At 40.4% G+C, this 21,722-nt stretch overlaps 1 protein-coding gene across 1 annotated transcript; it reads right to left on the reverse strand.

Moving 5' to 3' along the window:
• Nucleotides 1-449: 449 nt before the first annotated feature.
• On the reverse strand, nt 450-990 carry LOC131687686 (uncharacterized). The gene is made up of 2 exons (XM_058971783.1): nt 529-990; nt 450-461 (listed from the first exon to the last, which is right to left on the reverse strand). Exons 1-2 carry the CDS (start codon nt 988-990, stop codon nt 450-452), a joined length of 474 nt encoding a protein of 157 aa, XP_058827766.1.
• Between the last annotated feature and the right edge of the window lie 20,732 nt (nt 991-21,722).

Consider the following 21,722-nt stretch of genomic DNA (forward strand, 5'->3'; position numbering starts at 1 on the left):
GGCCAAGTTCGCTAGTTTCGGCAGTGTTCGCTTGAGTTTCTGCCATTCATGTAAGGCTTCGACTGGGATTTCGTCATCCCATTTCAGTTTAGTTTTCCAAAGGCCTTGAAGAAGGATTTTGGCCGATTTGGGCTGCATGATGCCCAAGGGATCGTACAATCATAGTACTTCCGAAGCGAGTTGGCGCTTCGTCCTTTTCGAGTTGTTAGATGGCGCATCTTCTACTGGGAATCTGAATGTGTCGTCGCGTGGTGACCATGCTACGCCTAATGTTTTTATTACGTCTTGATCACCAATCGTGATTACCTGTTCTAAGTTTTCGTTTGGAATGTATGATAGTAATTGAGGATCATTAGACGCCCATTTCCTCAAGGGAAATCCGTATGTGTCGAGCGCTGCCTCTATTGATTTGCATTGCTTTGTGAGTTCTGGTATCGAATATCCCCCCATCATGAGGTTGTCTACGTAGAAACATCGTTGAATTAATTCTGCGGTTTGGGGGTTCGTTGATTTGATCTCTTCTCCTACTTGGTAAAGAGCCCGGCAGGCCTGGAAGGAAGAAGCGGCTTCTCCGTACGTGACAGTTGTCAAGCGGTATGCTTGAATTTCTTCATTGGATTGTGCTCTCCACAGGATGCATTGCATCCACGTGTCGTCGTCATGGACGTTGATTTGCCTGTACATGTTGGCAATGTCGGCTGTTACCACCTTTTCGTGGCATCTGAAATCCAGCAGCAGATCAAATAAATCTCGCTGAATCACTGGCCCGCACCTTTGCAGGTCGTTCAATGATCGGTTGTTTAATGTCTTAGCGCTAGCATCAAACACCACTCTTAATTTCGTGGAGGTGGACTCTGCTTTTATTACGCAGGAGTGCGGTATGAAGTACTGGATTTTGACCAGGTCGTTTGGTGATATGAGCTTCATGTGGCCCAGCTCTAGGTATTCTCTAAGGAATTCTCGGTATTCTTCATATAGATCAGGGTTCATAATGAGTCGTTGTTCTAGTGATAGAAGGCGTCTTCTAGCTTGTTGATAAGAAAGCCCTAGCAGTTCGGGCTCTCCGTTCATAGGAATTCAGACGATGAATTTTCCATCCGAGCCTACCGTAGTGTTTTTGCGAAAATGATCTTCGCATTCATTTGAGCTTGAGTTAGTTGCACCAACTGCATCGTGGTTCCAAAATTGCTTGAATAGGTAATCTAGTTCATCGTGATGCTCGTCATCACGTTCGTCATGGTTTTCCACTTTCACAGATACTATCGCTAGAGTGGCCTTTGGTTTAATGTGCGTAGGGACTAGTCCTCCGACTAGCCATCCGAGTGCTGATTCTTGAAAGGTAGGGCCGGTTGCCAGTTTAGTACACCTGGGGCCCATAATTTGGAAGAATATTCTCGCTCCGAGTAATATTTCCACTCCTCTTTTCTTGTAAAACGTTGGATCTGCCAACGTAAGTCCGGTTGGCACCTTTATGGATTCGGGTTTCATCTGCACGTTTGGTTGGTCTTCCAGTACTTTGGGCACCACCATCATTTCAATAATAGTTTGGAATTTTCCGCATCTAGATGCCATCTTTGTTATTATTTTCTTACTCGTGTTGATACATCCACCCACCCCCTTTATTGTGAGATGCGCGTCATGCTGGGGCAACCCAAGTGCTTGGGCTGCTTCTTCAGTTATAGTTTCGATTTGGCTGCCGAAATCCAGCAGACATCTAAGTTGGTACCATGCCGTGGCACCCTATACGTTGATTTCAGCTGTGGCCAGAAATACATATTCCTGGCTTAGTCACTTCGAAGGGCCCGCGGCCATCTCGAGCGCTACCTTGTTAGGCTCCCTTTTGTCATTAGATCCAGTGGGCTTAGGTTCTCGCTGCTCGTGTAGCAATGAGTGATGAGTGCCGTTACATTCACGGCATCGATGTGGTGATTTACATCCTTTTGTGATATGTCCCCTTCCGAGGCAATTGAAGCATCGTCCTTCTTTCGATACTAATTGTTTCCTCTGGGAGACGCTGAGATTGGCGTAGCTTGGACACGAATAGATAGTATGTCCGCTTTCACTACATCCGAAAGGGGAGTGGGCGCAGCGTATTGGTAAATCGATTGCCTTGTATGCAGCGCACCTGGGTTCGAGTCCCGACCCCGCACATAGGGTTAGAAATTTTTCCTAAGAGATTTTTCTAACCCGAAGAGGCGAATGACCTTAAGGTTAAAACCTCTATAATTGAAATAAAAAAAAAAAAAAAAAAAAAAATACATCCGAAACATGAGCGTGAATCCACCACCTTGGTGCTAGCCAAAGCTGCAGTCTTCATTGGTTATCGGGGCTTGTTTTGCCCTTCGTCGTGCGGCTGACATGCCAGTTGGTTGGCACGTCTTTCGAGTTCAGTTTTGAACTCGACCCATGGATAGACCTTGTGAATATCTAATCGTTCTTCCAATTTTGAGACGGTAGCATCGTCTAACTTGCTTTTGACGACACTGACGATTAACCCGTTTGCGACGCAATCGAGCCCGCTGCCTTCGTTCGTTATTTGCTTTGCGGCATGGACCGTCGTGTCCACCGCATCGATAAGTGCCATTATTGCCTTGGCACTGGGGTTGTTTTGAAGGCTAGCCACTCAGTGGGCGAGCCGGTAAATCGCGGCAGCTCGATTCTTGGTAAATGATCTGCACGCGCCGTAGGGTTCATCGTCTGGTCGAGTGGGACTTGCATCATTTGTCCCGACTGGTTCGTGTTTAAAAGGTTTTCGAAACTTACCTTGACTCGCAGGTAGGAGGCCATTAGAGGCGCCCTCCTTTTTGAGGGCCCACCAATGCCTTCGAGTTTGAGAAGTACGCTGGACGCCTGCGCATACAGGCCGTCTAGCATTGCAATGCGCGTTTTCACTTCAATTTGCGGTGGCTGGTCTTCACCTTCGCCAACCGAACCGCTTCGTCGTAAATATTCTTCAGACTGCCCTCAAGAGCGGTCAATTGATTTTTTAAAACGTCCGCCGTTTCGGCACGTTCTTGTTCAATTTCACTCATCGTTATTGTTCTTCGTTAGCACTGTGTTATTTAACCTCTGCTTAGGAGGACTTTTCGTCACTTAGTTCACTCCGCCGGCAATTTGTAGCACTATGCCGACGGGTTTTCGCTTCGTTGTCACTGGCTCGCGAGACAAGCAGCACTATTACACACGGCTTTTGCGTGCCGGCGCACTTGATTTGGTTACATCCACCGCACTCGGGCGGCAGCTCATTAAGTTAGGTGGGTGGTTTCGTGCCACCCCACACACGGACTGCACTGAGGCAGTGATTCACTGGCTCATGATTGAGCAGCACTATTTCACGCAGCACTTAATTCACTTGCCGACGTGTTCTTTGTTCGTTGCACGGTCCGCACCCGGCCGGCAATTCAAAGCATTTGTTATTCAATTCATTCACTTCGATGGGGTGGTCTGATGCCACCTCGCACTATGTGTCGTATTTAGCCTCCTAAGGCTCACTTTCGTTAGTAGCTGGCGGCGGCTGAGTGGGAATATCCCGCACTATATTCCACTCAATTTGGTCGATGATAGAGTTTCTTGGATTTACCAGCGAGCTTTTGTATACAAATCCCATTTTTCCGCGGATGGCCGCGCCGGATGCCATCTCGAAATGGGTTTCGGTTAACTTAATTAATGCCCACGCTTCCGTAGTGGACACGGGAGATGCTTTCACTCTGTTGAGAGTGTCATGCATTAATAGCATGCACTTCGTAAATAACATATTTAGATTGCCCTGCTCGCTCATTTTCATAAGTTTTCCGCAGTAAGCGGCCTTTTTTCACACTAATTTGTCATTCGGATCACTTTTCTTCGCACGCACCCGATCACGTCGGGGTCACCAAAATGATTATTGTTGATTATGATTGATCCCTCATCGGCGCGAACCCGGCCACGAGGAATCTATCACCGTATGAACTACGGCATTGGCCCGAACCCAATACCGTTCTTAGATATGTGATATTGGGTTTCAAATGAAACATATTCTATTCGAGTGTCCAGAAGGGAACTGATTTAATTTTATTTCACATTTATTTACAGAGTTGTTTTAAACCTCGAGCTGGTTCCGTCGATTTGCTGATTCAAGCGCTTTTAGCCGCTTGCCGTTTCGTCGCCATCTCCATATGATGATGACGACGATGATGATTATGAAGAAAGCACCGTCCAGAGAATACGATGCGACGTCGTGTGCGCTGATTGTATTTTGTATGATCACGTCGTCTCCGAACGGCCACATCGTGTTGAGTTGCGTACTTCGTTGAAATTGGAGAACTGTTGCAGAGCGATGGCGACGCGCATACTTTTTATGGCCCTCCAATGCGGATGTTTGTGGTACCCGTTTATGCTGAGAATGGGCATTTCGATTGTTTTGAAAACGCTACGATATAGCGCTTTTCGTTTGTTTGCTGCAACATTGTCGTGGGGTGGTGCTTTACTTTGTGTCACACCACATCCCTTTATTGAAATGTTTTTAAGGAAAAACTAGGTAAAACCAAATTAAGGAAGTTGAATTTCTGCGTTTTGTGTACTGGTTCAGGTAGTTGCGTCCAGACTAAAACAAGTTTTCCAAGCTGGGACAACTACCTACCTGCATAACCGTTATGCCCAGCGTGTAACCAGTTAAACTCATTCCGGAACCGGTTCGGATTTCTTAATGGAGTCATTATGGATTCCAAGTCAAATGCAACAACCGATTCCGACTCAGAATCGGTTGTTGCATTTGATTTGGAATCCATACTGACTCCATTCAGGATTCTGAATCAAACTCCGAATGGTTTGACCGGGTATGAACATAGCTGCTGTCGCTAACTTGATGTATTTCAGTAAGGTGTGCATCTTGGCTACTTTACTGTCATTTCGTATTTAGTGCGTCTTGAATCAAAATCAATAATTATTTTCAATAACTATTATTTGAGAATCTCGCAAAATTAAGAAAAAAAAACCTATTTTAATCCACCTAGCGGTGCAATTGTGCCTTTCTCAATCATGAATCACGAGAATGTGTGCGTTGTTTATATTCATTAAAAGCTTTTAAATGCATGTATTACATTTTATTATTATACATCACATGACAACTATATACAGGAAAATAAATCATTATTCGAGTTCTAAAATTTTGAAAAAGAAAAAACAGCCACGGTAATGTTGAACTGAAAAAAGGTGCAAAATCGGCAAAGTCCCAAAAAGTCGATTTTTATAAAAAAAAAATTTCGAGATAACATAAAATCTCGACGTTTCATGCATTTTAAAGATGTTTGGCATCAAAAATACGAATTCGATTTCTGAAATTTCATGGGGTCCCCCCTTTGAGAAAAAATTTGAGTTCCGGCTTATATGGGAATTTCATATGTGACCGGACGATTTAGTCTATATTTCCGGACCCATATAAGCGATCCGTACGAAATTTTATAAACATCTGTGGGGATATTATAGCTATCATTTGTGACCAAGTTTGTGAAAATCGGCCTAACCATTTCCGGGAAACTGATGCGAGTTCGTAAATTTTGAAAGATGGCTGCTTTTCCCGGGTACTTCCGGAACCGTCAATGGTGGTCAATGTAGTCAACGAAAGTTTGGTTGGCCGTCGGTGACCTAGAACAGCAAATTTAAGTTGTTTGAGAGATATTATAGCGAAATTTTTACCTTTTTTGCTTTCATCGGAGTATCGGTTTGAATCACAATTTGCTATGTGATCGCACGCCACAACCTGTAACTCCGGAACCGGAAGTCGGATCGGGATGAAATTAAATATCCATTTACGGGGACGCAATACCTTTCATTTGAGGCCAAGTTTAGTCGAATCGGTCTAGCCATCTCCGAGAAACCGATGTGACTGTTATTCTGAATTTAGATACTTCCGCCGGGGCTTCCGGAACCGAGGATGGTGGCCAATGTGGCCAAATAGACTTTGAATGGATGTTAGTGACCTAATACTACAAATCGAAGCAGTTGTGGTCATATTTTGGAAAATTTTTCACCTTTATACATTCATTGCAGAATTTATTAAAATCGACATTTTCTGCGTGTTCGTACTTATCACCCTGTAATTCCGGAAACGGAAGTCGGATCCATTAGAAATTCAATAGCAGCCTATGGGAACGTTGCACCTTTCATTTGAGACTAAGTTTGTCAAAATCGGTTCAGCCATCTCTGAGAAAAATGAGTGACATTTTTGGTCACATACACACACACATACACACACATACATACATACACACATACATACACACACAGACATTTGCCGAACTCGACGAACTGAATCGAATGGTATATGTCACTCGGCCCTCCGGGCCTCCGTTAACAAGTCGGTTTTCAGAGCAATTGCAATACCTTTCTATTGAGAAAGGCAAAAAGGTGCGAAATCGGCAGTCCCAAAAAGTCGATTTTTATAAAAAAAAATTTTTTCGAGATAACATAAAATCTCCACGTTTCATGCATTTTAAAGATGTTTGGCATCAAAAATACGAATTCGATTTCTGAAATTTCATGAGGTCCCCCCTTTGAAAAAAAATTTGAGTTCCGGCTTATATGGGAATTTCATATGTGACCGGACGGTTTAGTCTATATTTCCAGAACCATATAAGCGATCCGTACGAAATTTTATAGACATCTATGGGGATATTATAGCTATCATTTGGGACTAAGTTTGTGAAAATTGGCCCAACCATTTCCGGGAAACTGATGTGAGTTCGTAAATTTTGAAAGATGGCCGCTTTTCCCGGGCACTTCCGGAACCGTCTATGGTGGTTAATGTAGTCAACGAAAGTTTGGTTGGCCGTCGGTGACCTAGAACAGCAAATTTAAGTTGTTTGAGAGACATTATAGCGAAATTTTTACCTTTTTTGCTTTCATCGGAGTATCGGTTTGAATCACAATTTGCTATGTGATCGCACGCCACAACCTGTAACTCCGGAACCGGAAGTCGGATCGGGATGAAATTAAATATCCATTTACGGGGACGCAATACCTTTCATTTGAGGCCAAGTTTAGTCGAATCGGTCTAGCCATCTCCGAGAAACCGATGTGACTGTTATTCTGAATTTAGATACTTCCGCCGGGGCTTCCGGAACCGAGGATGGTGGCCAATGTGGCCAAATAGACTTTGAATGGATGTTAGTGACCTAATACTACAAATCGAAGCAGTTGTGGTCATATTTTGGAAAATTTTTCACCTTTATACATTCATTGCAGAATTTATTAAAATCGACATTTTCTGCGTGTTCGTACTTATCACCCTGTAATTCCGGAACCGGAAGTCGGATCCATTAGAAATTCAATAGCAGCCTATGGGAACGTTGCACCTTTCATTTGAGACTAAGTTTGTCAAAATCGGTTCAGCCATCTCTGAGAAAAATGAGTGACATTTTTGGTCACATACACACACACATACACACACATACATACATACACACATACATACACACACAGACATTTGCCGAACTCGACGAACTGAATCGAATGGTATATGTCACTCGGCCCTCCGGGCCTCCGTTAAAAAGTCGGTTTTCAGATCAATTGCAATACCTTTCTATGGAGAAAGGCAAAAAGGTGAAAATCGGCAAAGTCCCAAAAAGTCGATTCTTATAAAAAAAATTTTTCGAGATAACATAAAATCTCGACGTTTCATGCATTTTAAAGATGTTTGGCATCAAAAATACGAATTCGATTTCTGAAATTTCATGGGGTCCCCCCTTTGAGAAAAAATTTGAGTTCCGGCTTATATGGGAATTTCATATGTGACCGGACGGTTTAGTCTATATTTCCGGAACCATATAAGCGATCCGTACGAAATTTTATAGACATCTATGGGGATATTATAGCTATCATTTGGGACTAAGTTTGTGAAAATTGGCCCAACCATTTCCGGGAAACTGATGTGAGTTCGTAAATTTTGAAAGATGGCCGCTTTTCCCGGGCACTTCCGGAATCGTCTTTGGTGGTTAATGTAGTCAACGAAAGTTTGGTTGGCCGTCGGTGACCTAGAACAGCAAATTTAAGTTGTTTGAGAGACATTTTAGCGAAATTTTTACCTTTTTTGCTTTCATCGGAGTATCGGTTTGAATCACAATTTGCTATGTGATCGCACGCCACAACCTGTAACTCCGGAACCGGAAGTCGGATCGGGATGAAATTAAATAGCCATTTACGGGGACGCAATACCTTTCATTTGAGGCCAAGTTTAGTCGAATCGGTCTAGCCATCTCCGAGAAACCGATGTGACTGTTATTCTGAATTTAGATACTTCCGCCGGGGCTTCCGGAACCGAGGATGGTGGCCAATGTGGCCAAATAGACTTTGAATGGATGTTAGTGACCTAATACTACAAATCGAAGCAGTTGTGGTCATATTTTGGAAAATTTTTCACCTTTATACATTCATTGCAGAATTTATTAAAATCGACATTTTCTGCGTGTTCGTACTTATCACCCTGTAATTCCGGAACCGGAAGTCGGATCCATTAGAAATTCAATAGCAGCCTATGGGAACGTTGCACCTTTCATTTGAGACTAAGTTTGTCAAAATCGGTTCAGCCATCTCTGAGAAAAATGAGTGACATTTTTGGTCACATACACACACACATACACACACACATACATACATACACACATACATACACACACAGACATTTGCCGAACTCGACGAACTGAATCGAATGGTATATGTCACTCGGCCCTCCGGGCCTCCGTTAAAAAGTCGGTTTTCAGAGCAATTGCAATACCTTTCTATTGAGAAAGGCAAAAAGGTGCGAAATCGGCAAAGTCCCAAAAAGTCGATTTTTATAAAAAAAATTTTTTTCGAGATAACATAAAATCTCGACGTTTCATGCATTTTAAAGATGTTTGGCATCAAAAATACGAATTCGATTTCTGAAATTTCATGAGGTCCCCCCTTTGAAAAAAAATTTGAGTTCCGGCTTATATGGGAATTTCATATGTGACCGGACGGTTTAGTCTATATTTCTGGAACCATATAAGCGATCCGTACGAAATTTTATAGACATCTATGGGGATATTATAGCTATCATTTGGGACTAAGTTTGTGAAAATTGGCCTAACCATTTCCGGGAAACTGATGTGAGTTCGTAAATTTTGAAAGATGGCCGCTTTTCCCGGGCACTTCCGGAACCGTCAATGGTGGTTAATGTAGTCAACGAAAGTTTGGTTGGCCGTCGGTGACCTAGAACAGCAAATTTAAGTTGTTTGAGAGACATTTTAGCGAAATTTTTACCTTTTTTGCTTTCATCGGAGTATCGGTTTGAATCACAATTTGCTATGTGATCGCACGCCACAACCTGTAACTCCGGAACCGGAAGTCGGATCGGGATGAAATTAAATAGCCATTTACGGGGACGCAATACTTTTCATTTGAGGCCAAGTTTAGTCGAATCGGTCTAGCCATCTCCGAGAAACCGATGTGACTGTTATTCTGAATTTAGATACTTCCGCCGGGGCTTCCGGAACCGAGGATGGTGGCCAATGTGGCCAAATAGACTTTGAATGGATGTTAGTGACCTAATACTGCAAATCGAAGCAGTTGTGGTCATATTTTGGAAAATTTTTCACCTTTATACATTCATTGCAGAATTTATTAAAATCGACATTTTCTGCGTGTTCGTACTTATCACCCTGTAATTCCGGAACCGGAAGTCGGATCCATTAGAAATTCAATAGCAGCCTATGGGAACGTTGCACCTTTCATTTGAGACTAAGTTTGTCAAAATCGGTTCAGCCATCTCTGAGAAAAATGAGTGACATTTTCGGTCACATACACACACATACACACACACATACATACATACACACATACATACACACACAGACATTTGCCGAACTCGACGAACTGAATCGAATGGTATATGTCACTCGGCCCTCCGGGCCTCCGTTAAAAAGTCGGTTTTCAGAGCAATTGCAATACCTTTCTATTGAGAAAGGCAAAAAGGTGCAAAATCGGCAAAGTCCCAAAAAGTCGATTTTTATAAAAAAAATTTTTTTCGAGATAACATAAAATCTCGACGTTTCATGCATTTTAAAGATGTTTGGCATCAAAAATACGAATTCGATTTCTGAAATTTCATGAGGTCCCCCCTTTGAAAAAAAAATTTGAGTTCCGGCTTATATGGGAATTTCATATGTGACCGGACGGTTTAGTCTATATTTCCGGAACCATATAAGCGATCCGTACGAAATTTCATAGACATCTATGGGGATATTATAGCTATCATTTGGGACTAAGTTTGTGAAAATTGGCCTAACCATTTCCGGGAAACTGATGTGAGTTCGTAAATTTTGAAAGATGGCCGCTTTTCCCGGGCACTTCCGGAACCGTCAATGGTGGTTAATGTAGTCAACGAAAGTTTGGTTGGCCGTCGGTGACCTAGAACAGCAAATTTAAGTTGTTTGAGAGACATTTTAGCGAAATTTTTACCTTTTTTGCTTTCATCGGAGTATCGGTTTGAATCACAATTTGCTATGTGATCGCACGCCACAACCTGTAACTCCGGAACCGGAAGTCGGATCGGGATGAAATTAAATAGCCATTTACGGGGACGCAATACCTTTCATTTGAGGCCAAGTTTAGTCGAATCGGTCTAGCCATCTCCGAGAAACCGATGTGACTGTTATTCTGAATTTAGATACTTCCGCCGGGGCTTCCGGAACCGAGCATGGTGGCCAATGTGGCCAAATAGACTTTGAATGGATGTTAGTGACCTAATACTACAAATCGAAGCAGTTGTGGTCATATTTTGGAAAATTTTTCACCTTTATACATTCATTGCAGAATTTATTAAAATCGACATTTTCTGCGTGTTCGTACTTATCACCCTGTAATTCCGGAACCGGAAGTCGGATCCATTAGAAATTCAATAGCAGCCTATGGGAACGTTGCATTTTTCATTTGAGACTAAGTTTGTCAAAATCGGTTCAGCCATCTCTGAGAAAAATGAGTGACATTTTTGGTCACATACACACACATACACACACATACATACATACACACATACATACACACACAGACATTTGCCGAACTCGACGAACTGAATCGAATGGTATATGTCACTCGGCCCTCCGGGCCTCCGTTAGAAAGTCGGTTTTCAGAGTAATTGCAATACCTTTCTATTGAGAAAGGCAAAAAGGTGCAAAATCGGCAAAGTCCCAAAAAGTCGATTTTTATAAAAAAAAATTTTTCGAGATAACATAAAATCTCGACGTTTCATGCATTTTAAAGATGTTTGGCATCAAAAATACGAATTCGATTTCTGAAATTTCATGGGGTCCCCCCTTTGAGAAAAAATTTGAGTTCCGGCTTATATGGGAATTTCATATGTGACCGGACGATTTAGTCTATATTTCCGGACCCATATAAGCGATCCGTACGAAATTTTATAGACATCTGTGGGGATATTATAGCTATCATTTGGGACTAAGTTTGTGAAAATCGGCCTAACCATTTCCGGGAAACTGATGCGAGTTCGTAAATTTTGAAAGATGGCCGCTTTTCCCGGGTACTTCCGGAACCGTCAATGGTGGTCAATGTAGTCAACGAAAGTTTGGTTGGCCGTCGGTGACCTAGAACAGCAAATTTAAGTTGTTTGAGAGACATTATAGCGAAATTTTTACCTTTTTTGCTTTCATCGGAGTATCGGTTTGAATCACAATTTGCTATGTGATCGCACGCCACAACCTGTAACTCCGGAACCGGAAGTCGGATCGGGATGAAATTAAATAGCCATTTACGGGGACGCAATACCTTTCATTTGAGGCCAAGTTTAGTCGAATCGGTCTAGCCATCTCCGAGAAACCGATGTGACTGTTATTCTGAATTTAGATACTTCCGCCGGGGCTTCCGGAACCGAGGATGGTGGCCAATGTGGCCAAATAGACTTTGAATGGATGTTAGTGACCTAATACTACAAATCGAAGCAGTTGTGGTCATATTTTGGAAAAATTTTCACCTTTATACATTCATTGCAGAATTTATTAAAATCGACATTTTCTGCGTGTTCGTACTTATCACCCTGTAATTCCGGAACCGGAAGTCGGATCCATTAGAAATTCAATAGCAGCCTATGGGAACGTTGCACCTTTCATTTGAGACTAAGTTTGTCAAAATCGGTTCAGCCATCTCTGAGAAAAATGAGTGACATTTTTGGTCACATACACACACACATACACACACACATACATACATACACACATACATACACACACAGACATTTGCCGAACTCGACGAACTGAATCGAATGGTATATGTCACTCGGCCCTCCGGGCCTCCGTTAAAAAGTCGGTTTTCAGAGCAATTGCAATACCTTTCTATTGAGAAAGGCAAAAAGGTGCGAAATCGGCAAAGTCCCAAAAAGTCGATTTTTATAAAAAAAATTTTTTTCGAGATAACATAAAATCTCGACGTTTCATGCATTTTAAAGATGTTTGGCATCAAAAATACGAATTCGATTTCTGAAATTTCATGGGGTCCCCCCTTTGAGAAAAAATTTGAGTTCCGGCTTATATGGGAATTTCATATGTGACCGGACGATTTAGTCTATATTTCCGGACCTATATAAGCGATCCGTACGAAATTTTATAGACATCTGTGGGGATATTATAGCTATCATTTGGGACCAAGTTTGTGAAAATCGGCCTAACCATTTCCGGGAAACTGATGCGAGTTCGTAAATTTTGAAAGATGGCCGCTTTTCCCGGGTACTTCCGGAACCGTCAATGGTGGTTAATGTAGTCAACGAAAGTTTGGTTGGCCGTCGGTGACCTAGAACAGCAAATTTAAGTTGTTTGAGAGACATTTTAGCGAAATTTTTACCTTTTTTGCTTTCATCGGAGTATCGGTTTGAATCACAATTTGCTATGTGATCGCACGCCACAACCTGTAACTCCGGAACCGGAAGTCGGATCGGGATGAAATTAAATAGCCATTTACGGGGACGCAATACCTTTCATTTGAGGCCAAGTTTAGTCGAATCGGTCTAGCCATCTCCGAGAAACCGATGTGACTGTTATTCTGAATTTAGATGCTTCCGCCGGGGCTTCCGGAACCGAGGATGGTGGCCAATGTGGCCAAATAGACTTTGAATGGATGTTAGTGACCTAATACTACAAATCGAAGCAGTTGTGGTCATATTTTGGAAAAATTTTCACCTTTATACATTCATTGCAGAATTTATTAAAATCGACATTTTCTGCGTGTTCGTACTTATCACCCTGTAATTCCGGAACCGGAAGTCGGATCCATTAGAAATTCAATAGCAGCCTATGGGAACGTTGCACCTTTCATTTGAGACTAAGTTTGTCAAAATCGGTTCAGCCATCTCTGAGAAAAATGAGTGACATTTTTGGTCACATACACACACACATACACACACATACATACATACACACATGCATACACACACAGACATTTGCCGAACTCGACGAACTGAATCGAATGGTATATGTCACTCGGCCCTCCGGGCCTCCGTTAGAAAGTCGGTTTTCAGAGTAATTGCAATACCTTTCTATTGAGAAAGGCAAAAAGGTGCAAAATCGGCAAAGTCCCAAAAAGTCGATTTTTATAAAAAAAAATTTTTCGAGATAACATAAAATCTCGACGTTTCATGCATTTTAAAGATGTTTGGCATCAAAAATACGAATTCGATTTCTGAAATTTCATGGGGTCCCCCCTTTGAGAAAAAATTTGAGTTCCGGCTTATATGGGAATTTCATATGTGACCGGACGATTTAGTCTATATTTCCGGACCCATATAAGCGATCCGTACGAAATTTTATAGACATCTGTGGGGATATTATAGCTATCATTTGGGACTAAGTTTGTGAAAATCGGCCTAACCATTTCCGGGAAACTGATGCGAGTTCGTAAATTTTGAAAGATGGCCGCTTTTCCCGGGTACTTCCGGAACCGTCAATGGTGGTTAATGTAGTCAACGAAAGTTTGGTTGGCCGTCGGTGACCTAGAACAGCAAATTTAAGTTGTTTGAGAGACATTTTAGCGAAATTTTTACCTTTTTTGCTTTCATCGGAGTATCGGTTTGAATCACAATTTGCTATGTGATCGCACGCCACAACCTGTAACTCCGGAACCGGAAGTCGGATCGGGATGAAATTAAATAGCCATTTACGGGGACGCAATACCTTTCATTTGAGGCCAAGTTTAGTCGAATCGGTCTAGCCATCTCCGAGAAACCGATGTGACTGTTATTCTGAATTTAGATACTTCCGCCGGGGCTTCCGGAACCGAGGATGGTGGCCAATGTGGCCAAATAGACTTTGAATGGATGTTAGTGACCTAATACTGCAAATCGAAGCAGTTGTGGTCATATTTTGGAAAAATTTTCACCTTTATACATTCATTGCAGAATTTATTAAAATCGACATTTTCTGCGTGTTCGTACTTATCACCCTGTAATTCCGGAACCGGAAGTCGGATCCATTAGAAATTCAATAGCAGCCTATGGGAACGTTGCACCTTTCATTTGAGACTAAGTTTGTCAAAATCGGTTCAGCCATCTCTGAGAAAAATGAGTGACATTTTTGGTCACATACACACACACATACACACACACATACATACATACACACATACATACACACACAGACATTTGCCGAACTCGACGAACTGAATCGAATGGTATATGTCACTCGGCCCTCCGGGCCTCCGTTAAAAAGTCGGTTTTCAGAGCAATTGCAATACCTTTCTATTGAGAAAGGCAAAAAGGTGCGAAATCGGCAAAGTCCCAAAAAGTCGATTTTTATAAAAAAAATTTTTTCGAGATAACATAAAATCTCGACGTTTCATGCATTTTAAAGATGTTTGGCATCAAAAATACGAATTCGATTTCTGAAATTTCATGAGGTCCCCCCTTTGAAAAAAAATTTGAGTTCCGGCTTATATGGGAATATAAGCCGGAACTCAAATTTTTTCTCAAAGGGGGGACCCCATGAAATTTCAGAAATCGAATTCGTATTTTTGATGCCAAACATCTTTAAAATGCATGAAACGTCGAGATTTTATGTTATCTCGAAAAATTTTTTTTTATAAAAATCGACTTTTTGGGACTGCCGATTTTGCACCTTTTTGCCTTTCTCAATAGAAAGGTATTGCAATTACTCTGAAAACCGACTTTCTAACGGAGGCCCGGAGGGCCGAGTGACATATACCATTCGATTCAGTTCGTCGAGTTCGGCAAATGTCTGTGTGTGTATGTATGTGTGTATGTATGTATGTGTGTGTGTATGTGTGTGTGTATGTGACCAAAAATGTCACTCATTTTTCTCAGAGATGGCTGAACCGATTTTGACAAACTTAGTCTCAAATGAAAGGTGCAACGTTCCCATAGGCTGCTATTGAATTTCTAATGGATCCGACTTCCGGTTCCGGAATTACAGGGTGATAAGTACGAACACGCAGAAAATGTCGATTTTAATAAATTCTGCAATGAATGTATAAAGGTGAAAAATTTTCCAAAATATGACCACAACTGCTTCGATTTGTAGTATTAGGTCACTAACATCCATTCAAAGTCTATTTGGCCACATTGGCCACCATCCTCGGTTCCGGAAGCCCCGGCGGAAGCATCTAAATTCAGAATAACAGTCACATCGGTTTCTCGGAGATGGCTAGACCGATTCGACTAAACTTGGCCTCAAATGAAAGGTATTGCCAGGCACGTAGCCAGAGGGGGGGCTAGGGGGCTAAAGCCCCCCCCGAAACTTTTCAAAAATAAATTTAAGAAGCAACATGTTTTTCGGTAACTCGTAAAAAAATTGTATCTTGTTTGGTTTCAACAAATTAATGGGAGAATGGTGAGGAAGATTGCTATTTCGAGCCACCGAAGACATCGGTCACGATATCTACTCAGTATGCCGAGTCTGATAACACACTTCCTTTCATATTGTGTGACTCGTCGGAAGAACAAAAGAAACTGTTACTTTAATTCTTGCTGGGGTGATCCGTCGGATGATTGAATCGTAGAAGCAAGAAGTGGTGCTCCAGCCAAACGTGGAGGCTATTGACTTCTGGAATTTTTACATAACCGAATTTCATGATGGGAAATATTTGCTGAAGGTGAAAATAGAGGTTATGCTTACGAACATCGCCTTTAACGAGTTCTACCTTGTCAGGCATTCAGTACTTATGTTACTCAACAAATTAGCCTAGGCGAAACCAGTCATTTTGCAACTTGTAACACGTGGTTGATTCTCATATATATGGATGATGAGAAAATCAATGTTCGGCTACAAGATCTGATACCTCTTACTTGAACCGCGGGCGAACGACCAGGAGGTTAAAGCCCCAATAAACAAACTTAACTTCTTTGAACCGTGGCCATTAAAAGATTCCTGTCACATTTGGAAAAAATGTAATTTATTATAAAGGACACATCTAGGAATTAGACGGGTAGGGTCAGCTAGGATTTCGTCCTAGCTGACCCTGCACGCACAAAACGCAATGCGATAATATCATCATACACGTTACATCTTTGCACATCCATAGTCTCCAATACGATTACCTGAAAAACAAACAATTGCCAAATTTGTGGCTGCTGTTCATATAGTATTGACGGCAAAAACTGCGTCTAGTATCTCAAAATTAACAGTCAGCATCATCATTGAGGAAGTCGACACTGGTGGCCCGTAAGGGGACAAAACAAAAATGAAATCAGATATTCGCGAACTGCCATGTCCATGGCAGTGACCACGATAATAATACGGAAGTGTACAAGATAGATATGAACGACCACCAAGACGCGGTTGGTTATGAAAAATATTTCTCAATCAGTAAACAGGTCAATCGCACGAGATCTGTTGGACAACCATTAGCGTTTTATCATTTTCATTGTTTACATCGTGGAAATATATTAAAGACTCAAGGCTTCATTTAGCTAATGCATTGAACCGACTCAAGTAAACGAATTGTATAATAAAAAATTAGAAGTTTCATAGAAAACTGAGTACAAAAACTGTCCCAAAATTAACATTTATCGCTAGTAATGGTATCTAACAAAACTCATTTTATGCTAGATATTGGCCTGAATAAAGAAAGTTAGTTAAATCATACGCAAATTGAATTTCTGTAATAGATTAGAGCAATGTGCGCTTAAATATTAAAAATATTAAATAAAAAAGTTGCGTTTTCAAATAAGCTTACCAAAAAAAATCACAATTTTTTTGTTATATAACTTATGAAATTTGCAATTACTTGAAACAAATTGAATTTTTTTAAGGCTGGACCAAATTTTTTATTTATTATTTTCTTTAAGTATTAAAATCGTGTTAAAAAGATTGTGTAAAAATTTGGCAGTGGAATTCTTTGCGAGATATTACAATTATAAACATAAAACATGGCAATTTTACACTAAACGCCCAGCGAAAGGCCTGTTATAACTGAAATGTCTCGTAACACTTCGAGTTCCATTCTGAATTTTTCACATAATCTTCTTAATATAGTTATGTAATCAAAATAATTTTGATTTCGGGGGACTTTAGAAAATATTTGCTTTTAACATGAGAATACCCCCAAAAAAGTCTTAAATTTGCAGAATGCGAGTCATTCCACGATTTACAACTATAATTTTAGTTCCCTTCAATTTTTTTGCACTCTTTAGCTGTAAATTATAGACACGATTTTTTTACTTTGGCTGAATTTGACTTTTTTTTTTTTCAAGTTATGAGTTTTTGAACTTTATAAAGTACTAGCTAATACCCATCGCACGTTGATGCGACTTTCAACGAAATAAAAGGAAACCATAATTTGTTCCGAAGCGCCTTCTTGTAGGCAGATAATCCCCACCAATAGCACACAAACACGCTCCATAACAAATTCCTACTATGCATAAATTTTTACGGCAATTGGTTAAGCCGTTTGGGAGTCCATAAATCACATACATACAAATATCGACTTTTAATAATATAGTGATTTTTTAAAGTTTTATAAATTTAATAGAATTGGACATTTTTCATTCCCTCATAACTGAGAAACTATTAGATTTCTGGAAAAAAGCATTAAATAATAAAAGCTGCGTTTTCGGAAGATCTCGGCGGATTTTTTTTTGTAATATTTGTTTTTGTTAAATAATTTATGTATTATGCAAATATTAGTAACAAATTTTTTTTCAGGGTGGAGCCAAAAAAATCTTTTTAGCTTTTTCAAATAATTTATAATTATATCGAGAAGATTGTGTACAAATTTCAGAAAGAAATTCGAAGTATTTTACGAGATATTTCAATTACAATAGGCCTATCACTAGGCGTTTGGTGTAAAATTGCCTTGTTTTAAGTTTATAATTGTAATATCTCGCAAAGTATTTTGATATCCACTCCCAAATTTTTGCACAATTATTTTAACATGATTTTTAATATTTAAAGAAAATAATAAGTAAAAAATTGGTCCAACTTTAAAAAATTCAATTTGTTTCAAACAATTGCAAATTTCATAAGTTATATAACAAAAAGAAATTGCTATTTTTTTCAGTAAGCTCATTGAGTACACAACTTTTTTATTTAATATTTTTTTCCATATAAGTTATAAGTGATTGAAAAATGTTCAATGTTATAAACTTCAAAAGTTCAAAAACTAATAACTTGAAAAAAATCATATTCAGCCAAAATAAAAAATACGTGTCAATTACTTTAACTAATGAATGCAAGAAAAAAAATTGGAAGGAATTCAAATTTTGAGTGTAAATCAGACGTGGAATGACCCATATATTTTGATCCTATTGATCACCAAAGATCCTCCTTCCTAACTGGGGTATGCCAAAAAATTATGTTAGCATGATGCATTAGAACTGGTAATAGTTACAGGACGCCAGATCAAGAAAATAGAAGTTGAACCATCTACAATTCGTTTGCTAAATCAGAAGATTTTGTGCAAATTTCGACATTCTCTTCGATCGAACATTTTATGGATATTTTTCTACTCATTTCGATTTAGCGTCATCTACACCTTTTAAACGTGTAGCTTAGAACACCTTGCGTTTTCCAGCACCGTCAAGGATTGTCATATTCGGTTAGCGCATAAATACTGAGAACTCTAGAATATCCATTGTTGCAACAAGAGTAAATTGTAACTTGTAAATAAAAATAAATAATAAAAAATCAAATTAAACATCAATAATTCGTTGATGTACTATAGCCTTTCTTGTGACAAAGAACATGGATTGTCTTAGATTTGGCTTTGTTTTCATTAAGAACTTTTCAAAATTTCGTTTAGTTTCTAGTGACAATATGAAGTAATTAGAACTAAAAGCTTTATGCAGGGGCGGGTAAAGCGTAGTTGGTAAATTGATTACCTTTTACGCAGCTCATCACGGTTCGTTCATCAATCCCGCACATGTAGGGTTAGAAATTTTTCTAAAGAAATTTTCTAACCCAAAAAGAGGCGAATAACCATAAGGTTAAAACCTGTATAATCGAAATAAAAAAGCTTTATACAATAATTTTTAAGCCCCTCCCGAAATAAACTCCTGGCTACGGGCCTGGGTATTGCGTCCCCGTAAATGGCTATTTAATTTCATCCCGATCCGACTTCCGGTTCCGGAGTTACAGGTTGTGGCGTGCGATCACATAGCAAATTGTGATTCAAACCGATACTCCGATGAAAGCAAAAAAGGTAAAAATTTCGCTAAAATGTCTCTCAAACAACTTAAATTTGCTGTTCTAGGTCACCGACGGCCAACCAAACTTTCGTTGACTACATTAACCACCATTGACGGTTCCGGAAGTACCCGGGAAAAGCGGCCATCTTTCAAAATTTACGAACTCGCATCAGTTTCCCGGAAATGGTTAGGCCGATTTTCACAAACTTGGTCCCAAATGATAGCTATAATATCCCCACAGATGTCTGTAAAATTTCGTACGGATCGCTTATATGGGTCCGGAAATATAGACTAAATCGTCCGCTCACATATGAAATTCCCATATAAGCCGGAACTCAAATTTTTTCTCAAAGGGGGGACCCCATGAAATTTCAGAAATCGAATTCGTATTTTTGATGCCAAACATCTTTAAAATGCATGAAACGTCGAGATTTTATGTTATCTCGAAAAAAAAATTTTTATAAAAATCGACTTTTTGGGACTTTGCCGATTTTGCACCTTTTTGCCTTTCTCAATAGAAAGGTATTGCAATTACTCTGAAAACCGACTTTCTAACGGAGGCCCGGAGGGCCGAGTGACATATACCATTCGATTCAGTTCGTCGAGTTCGGCAAATGTCTGTGTGTGTATGTATGTATGTGTGTGTGTATGTGTGTGTGTATGTGACCAAAAATGTCACTCATTTTTCTCAGAGATGGCTGAACCGATTTTGACAAACTTAGTCTCAAATGAAAAATGCAACGTTCCCATAGGCTGCTATTGAATTTCTAATGGATCCGACTTCCGGTTCCGGAATTACAGGGTGATAAGTACGAACACGCAGAAAATGTCGATTTTAATAAATTCTGCAATGAATGTATAAAGGTGAAAAATTTTCCAAAATATGACCACAACTGCTTCGATTTGCAGTATTAGGTCACTAACATCCATTCAAAGTCTATTTGGCCACATTGGCCACCATCCTCGGTTCCGGAAGCCCCGGCGGAAGTATCTAAATTCAGAATAACAGTCACATCGGTTTCTCGGAGATGGCTAGACCGATTCGACTAAACTTGGCCTCAAATGAAAAGTATTGCGTCCCCGTAAATGGATATTTAATTTCATCCCGATCCGACTTCCGGTTCCGGAGTTACAGGTTGTGGCGTGCGATCACAGCAAATTGTGATTCAAACCGATACTCCGATGAAAGCAAAAAAGGTAAAAATTTCGCTAAAATGTCTCTCAAACAACTTAAATTTGCTGTTCTAGGTCACCGACGGCCAACCAAACTTTCGTTGACAGCAAACCGCGGGTAGACGAATTTGCCTACCGCGGTGGCAGAAATCGACAGTGATCGTGCCTGTACACACAGAAAAAATATGTTGTATTGGTGTCGTCGGGCAATTCTAATCGACGAGAGGGGAAGCGTCACAGGTAGACCCATACGCTCTATTTGTCTACCGCAGAAGTGGTACGACGAATAAGGAAAACAAGTGGCACCGAAAAGTGCCGCATCGACAGTGGGATTTTCGCTGCAAGCGACAGGTAGCCACATTTGTCTACCGCAGTGGTGGAAACGGAGAGAGCGCGCTTGTGGTGGTGATACCGACGAGCAGCTTAACCGGAGAGATTTTTGAAGCGTTGCAGGTAGGACTATTTCTCTACTGAAGAAGCAACGCGACGAAGAAGGACAGCAAGTGTCACATTGTCAAACAACGGGCACCGAGATTACAACGTCTTCGTCACCTAAGAGATAGCAGAAAACAGGTATATTTTTCATTCCTTTTTGTGATAGTTTTTCTTGCTAGATAAAATGGATGAGGAGATGTGAGAACGAGTAACAGACCCTCCCCCTAAGCCTTCTGCTGAAAACGTAAACCCGATTAGAATTAAAATTTACCCAGAGTCGTCAACGGGACCATGGATTGTTTTCATTAGGCGTAAAGTAAAGGCGCTAAATATTATTCAAATTTCGAAAGATTTGACTTCGCGATTCTCGGATGTAAAAGAGATCGTCAAAGTTAATAAAGATAAAATACGCATTGTCGTTGGTAGTCTCAAACAAGCCAATGCAATTGCTTCTTGCGAGCTTTTTACGCGTGAGTAT

This window comes from Topomyia yanbarensis, chromosome 3, assembly GCF_030247195.1.
Source record: "Topomyia yanbarensis strain Yona2022 chromosome 3, ASM3024719v1, whole genome shotgun sequence".
Lineage (NCBI taxonomy): Eukaryota > Metazoa > Arthropoda > Insecta > Diptera > Culicidae > Topomyia > Topomyia yanbarensis.